The following is a 5,818-nucleotide window of genomic DNA, read 5'->3' as shown; positions in this document are numbered from 1 at the left end:
CTATTGCAGAAGGCAACATAGACGGAGGCCGGACAGAGTAGGCGACGACGAGCGGCGACGGTCCAGCCGCTGCTGGTGAACGGCGCAGCCGTTGACAACAGGTCTCCGGAGCATGTGCAGCATGATCTGCTTGTAGCCGATGGCAGCGTTGTTCCAGCAGAAGTCCAACTCTTGCTTGTCGTCGCTGTGCGTCTCCTCTCCGCACTCACGCACGACTCTCTTCTCCGCCAATCCCTCCACTGAAACACATAAAATATATATACATATATTTATATACATGATATATATACATACATAAAATACGATCAAATAGCTGTAGACGAAAACCTGCAGTGCTGTTAAAAATATACATATATATATATATATACTATGAATCCCTATTGCTATAATCTTGACTTTGTTTGATCTACGTGGGTAGATCGTGTGCTCGACTTTACTTCCTATATAATATATCATATATATATATTTATATAATATATAGCATATATATGGAGATATATATATATATATAGGATAGATACGGGGTCTCGATATGTATATGCATAAGATAAGATAATGAATAATGTGCGTGCGGGTGAACACATAAACTCATTAAACCTATGAAAACGTGAGGGGTAGCAAGACGAGAAGAAGAAGAAGAAGCAGAGAAGTAAGTAGTCGTAGTGTAGTAGTGTAGTAGTATAGTAGTAAGGTGAGTGTTGAGTAGTAGTAGTAGTAGTAGTAGTGGTAGTAGTGGTAGTAGTTAGTAGTAGTAGTAGTAGTAGTGAGTAGTAGTAGTAGTCGTAGTAGCTAGTAGTAAGTGAGCAGCAGCAGCATAAGTAGTAGTAGTTAGTAGTAGTAGATACGTAGTAGTAGTAGTAGTCAAGATAGTAATTGTAGTAGTAAGTATAGTATAGAAGAAGAAGAAGAAGAAGAAGAAGAAGAAGAAGAAGAAGAAGAAGAAGAAGAAGAAGAAGAAGACGAAGAAGACGACGACGATGATGATGATGATGATGACGATAATGAAGAATTCTTACCTTTCTGTGATATAACACGACAGAGGATGTTGTCTGTCAGACCGGGATATTGAGAATCGCAGTCCTTTTCATATGACGTCAAGTCCGTGCTATTACAGCCGACATGAGAGTACGTGTTGCATACGTAACACTTGATAGCTTCACCTGTAATGCAGAGAAGTGACGAAGGAAGGACGTTCTGCCGGTGTCGTGACAGTGTCTGCTACTACAGTTAAGCTGGGTTCACACTACCGACTTTATGTTGGCGAATTGCGAGTTGGACCAATTTCGCAATTCGCAATTTCGCCCAAATTCGGCACCTCCGAGTTGGCGAAAATAGAACATGTTCTAATCGCCCAACTAGTTGCTCGCGTAGCGACTTTGCGTTTACATGACGTTTTCGACCGCCGATTGTCGGTTGTATAGTTGGGAAGTTGGTCCAATTCGGCAATTCGCGAACGCAAAGTTGGTAATGTAAACCCAGCTTCACCAGCGGACCAGGGGTGGTCGTTACTTTCACACGTTTATGTCCAGCAGGGCGGCGCGCGCAACGACACCGACCGAGCGCACGCGGCTAGGCATTACTCCGCCGGTTTGTGTGGAGCAAGTGATGCCTAGCTAGCTGCTGCTTACGATCCGTTAACACAGCACGCATCGCACGCACGCCAGGTCAGCACTGCAGGTGACGCACGCACGCACGCAGCGGCACGCACGCACGCACCACGCACACCAGACACCACGACGTTGATTCACGCGCACGGGCGGCAGCATAGCGCGAGGGTCACGCACGCACACCGACGCACTACGCAACACGCTGCAACACACGACGCATGCCACGCGGCAGTGGCCGTACGCAGGCAGGGGGCAGTGTCAGGGGCAGTTGCCCCCACGGAGATTTTCAGAGTATGCCTTTTAATGTGAGCAAATACTGTACACTTTAGAAATAAAAATAGAAATGTGACAAAAGGTTATCTTAAATCATCAAAAGAAATATTACTGTATAAATAAAGAACATTGAAATTTGCGGAACTTAGGGACAGGGGGCACAGTACCTTGCCTCCCTACAGAAATTGTCCTGCGTACGGCTTGTCAGCACGCGACGCACCACACACACACACCCACAATACACACAACAGCACAACACACCAGCATACATACCACACAGCAGGTAGACACAGGTGTAGAGTGGCGAGGAGACTAATCTACGCGAGCGGACGGAGCGCGCGACACCGGGGGAAGCAGACAGACGATCAAAACTTCCCAATCTATACCAACCGACAATCGGCAGTGGTAAACGCAAAACTTGGGCACCAACGCCATCGATGGAACTAGTCGGAGATTAGAGACATGTTTCTAATTTTCGCCACCACAGGGAGTTGGGTTCGCCAGACTGCGCTAAGGGGGAAGTTGGTCCAACATCGCCCCAATCGCTAACATAATGTCGGTATAAGTGTAACTCCGAGCTTGTACTGGGGGCCGGTGTTCGTATCAGGCGATACTCCGACAGCCCAGGGCGCAAACGCCGCGACAGGCCTAACGAATATCCGCACAAAAATACGATCAAAAACGCTTATATAGTATATTTAATATTAACTATATATATATATATATATATATAATTATATATATTATATATATATATTATAAATATAGTAAATATCTCAATTGACTACAAGAGGGCGCATAGCGTAGCATACCGGATAAGACGCACATGAACGCAATCATCGCGACCAGGATTACGGCTTTATTGTCCATCTTGGTCGCTAGTGTTGTGTGTCGAGTAGTCGTGCTGGCTTGTCGTGCAGAAGAGAGTGACAGACGATGAACGAGCGGAGTAGCGGGTTCGTACAACCTTACAGAGCTGCTGCCGCATGCACCGTAGCAGGCTCAAGTTCAAAGTGCAATGAATACGCGATTGTGTTTCTACTTCGTGGCGGGTGGTGTTTGCTTATAGGTTATATTACGACTCATGTACAGCGTTACGAGTCGGTTAAACGCGGGATGTGTATAATACCGTCCGCCATGTATTTGAAGAATATATATATTTGACATATCTTCATAGATTAGGGGGTTTCTACCCCCAAAATAAACGTTTGTAGTGATTTAGATAATTTATACACGTACCTAAATAAAAGTGTTAGTTGTCATTAAATGTGCTAAAAAGTTTGTTAGCAAATACATATATACCAAGCCATCAAGATATGTCAGGGCCGTAGCCTCTGGGGGCAAGAGGGCAGCTGCCCCCTCTAGATTTTGGAGTAAAATTAAAAAATAAGCTTAGCCAATGATCGTAAATAACTTTGGTCATTTATCCGTGAAAGCCTTGTCTCAGACCCACCCCTACTACCACACTATGGACGTCGATCAGGAACTGCGGCCGTCGCTTATCATTACACAGTTGAGTCACTTTCTCTCTCTCTCTCTCTCTCTCTCTCTCTCTCTCTCTCTCTCTCTCTCTCTCTCTCTCTCTCTCTCTCTCTCTCTCTCTCTCTCTCTCTCTCTCTCTCTCTCTCTCTCTCTCTCTCTCTCTCTCTTTCTCTCCTCTCTCTACTCTCTACTAGTGCGTTTCGCTGAGCTGTCATTCCGTCTGTCCGCTCTCTCTAGCCAAAAGGAGTGCCGCAAAATATCACATTCGGATTATCTTTTATTATATATCAATGTTCAAACTTGGTCAATAGACCGTAACGTACATACCCTGAGGTTGACCCGTCTAGTATGCCTGCAGCGTACAGTCTGTGCTCAGGAAAAATAAATAAATAAATAATATAAATAAATACATAATAATACATGCATAGACACGCACACACGCACGCGCGCACGCACACGCACGCGAACACACACACGCGCGCGACGCGCACACTACGCAACGCGATGCACGCACGGCACGCGCTCTGCTCTCTCTCTCTCTCTTCTCTCTCTCTCCTCTCTTACACAGACCACACACACGCACACGCACACGACTACCAACACATACTTACGTACTTTTATATAGGCCGCCCACTGCCACGTCTGACATACGGTGGCTCCGCATGCGGCCATAATATCTTCCGAGAATAACAATATTTTTGTGGCAAAAATTATGAATTTAAAAATGAAGAGGGGTCTATCCCAGCCATAGATGTTCTATGATAAGATATTCTAATCAGTAGAGCCTCACTTTAAAAATGTTGTCGTGTGTAACTAAGGTTATACAATCTGGCTACGTTAGTATGAAGCGCAACGGGCCAACATGCGTCACAGCGGAGCTTATATTTTCTAATGAATACAAATTTCAATTTGGTCAGGGGGTATCTCAGCCATAGGTTTTCTTGTGTGACTAGTTGACTGTGCATTCCTATCAGTAGGACCTGTGTTATATAATTAGGGAAGAGCGCCCTAGCCAGTAGGGTGCAAACTACTACTTCATTCCACCGCCCGCTCTTCCCTTTGCTCCCTGGTCGCACGTCAGTCTCCTTCTTCTTGCAGCCGCCCCTCGAGCTGTCTTCCCTGCCACCTTCCCTCACGTTTCCCACCACGCAGCAAGCTTATATTTAGTACTGTTATTTAGGCGTACTGCCACGTCTGTGAAACGGTGCTCGCGCAATGCGCAATACCTCGTTTGAGCGAACGAGAAAATATTTTGCCATAAATTATAAATTTTATAAATGAAAAGGTTATCCCAGCATAGATTTCTATGATAATATTTCCAGTCAGTAGACCTCGCTTTAGTGTCGAAATATGAAGCAGACCTTAATTGCATATAAGCGTCTTCGCTGCATAAACCAGTCCAGTAGACACAATCTGATACGTTACTGTTTTAAGCGCACTGCGCAATATCTCACCAGTAGGAGTTAAGTTATTTTGTGCTGTAAAGATCATTTAATATTGGTCCAGGGGTATCTCAGCATAGAGTTTCTGCAAGAAATTCTTACCAGTAACATGTCGTTCATAAATTAGGGAGCGCCCTGGTGGAGCACTCCGTGGCGAACGACGGCACCCACGTCGCTTGTCAATGATCGCCACGCCTCAGGCACCCGACCTCTCTGTATGCACCGTCAGATGCGTCACGGCTCCTGACTTAGTGCTGCCTTGCGGTTTGCTGTGTTGACTGACTTGTCGATGTCCGACTGTTCGCTGGCCCGATTGCCGCGTGGCCACTTGATCATGTACGATCCCAGAGGCGCGTGAGCAAGCGGTCGGCCAAGAGAAGGGGCGGAAGGTGCTTCCCACAAAGAATGTAGATACCATTACCATTGATAATGGCGGTTACCTTTCCGAGACAGCAACCCGTTCGATGGTGGTTTTGCTTTGCGCAGAATGGCTTAAGCTCTACGGCCCCTGTCCCACTTGTCACTTGACTATTGGCCCCGCGGTACAGGCCCTGCTGTTCAGCAGGCATTTTGAACCTGGTTCCATATTAATAAACATTTAAGTGAATAGTATAGACTTCTAATTTTTTGGTTGAAGAATGGAGGTAATGTGGGTCCGCGCTCCATAGCGAGTGTGTGTGCAGTTGTGGGTGACGAGGTGTGGAAGCTGTGACATGTGTGTGATAGTAGGTAGTGATGGGAGACGGTAAAGTGCATGTGATGAGGAGGAGGAAGGTAGAGAGCGCCAAGAAGCAGTGGAGGGAAGTTGGAAGCATGATAGGCGAATTAATAGAGAGGGGGCGGGGTGGATGTATGTGTGGATCGGATATTGTCTCAGGTTAGAAAAGATCTCAAATTTTCCTGACGTTTCTTGGCTGTCTATTTCGGCATGCCCAGTATCTTACGAAAAAGGAATTGGAAACTCGAAAATTCTCACATCACGTACTCGCGCCTGTTCGCTGTCTGCGCAAAACT

The 5,818-nt window shown here is 46.0% G+C and overlaps 1 protein-coding gene across 1 annotated transcript; it reads right to left on the bottom strand.

The window, feature by feature from the left end:
* Nucleotides 1-2,879, bottom strand: LOC106817385. Its single transcript, XM_014822048.1, has 3 exons — nucleotides 2,693-2,879; nucleotides 1,017-1,160; nucleotides 1-239 (listed from the first exon to the last, which is right to left on the bottom strand). The coding sequence occupies exons 1-3, from the start codon at nucleotides 2,748-2,750 to the stop codon at nucleotides 1-3; spliced, it is 441 nt and encodes a 146-aa protein (XP_014677534.1). The 5' UTR covers nucleotides 2,751-2,879.
* Nucleotides 2,880-5,818: the final 2,939 nt, after the last annotated feature.

This window comes from Priapulus caudatus, unplaced genomic scaffold (assembly GCF_000485595.1).
Source record: "Priapulus caudatus unplaced genomic scaffold, Priapulus_caudatus-5.0.1 Scaffold1709, whole genome shotgun sequence".
Taxonomy (NCBI): Eukaryota; Metazoa; Priapulida; class Priapulimorpha; order Priapulimorphida; family Priapulidae; genus Priapulus; species Priapulus caudatus.
The sequence above is the reverse complement of the archived record's forward strand: the minus strand, read 5'-3'. Positions and strand labels throughout refer to the sequence as shown.

Bases quoted from the DNA above. Each gene is read 5' to 3' on its own strand.
- LOC106817385 (XM_014822048.1), bottom strand. From the start codon at position 2,750: ATGGACAATAAAGCCGTAATCCTGGTCGCGATGATTGCGTTCATGTGC. The intron at 1,161-2,692 runs GTATGCTACGCT...TCTGCATTACAG, and splicing joins GTTCATGTGCGTCTTATCCG to GTGAAGCTATCAAGTGTTAC. The intron at 240-1,016 runs GTAAGAATTCTT...TATGTGTTTCAG, and splicing joins TCGTGTTATATCACAGAAAG to TGGAGGGATTGGCGGAGAAG.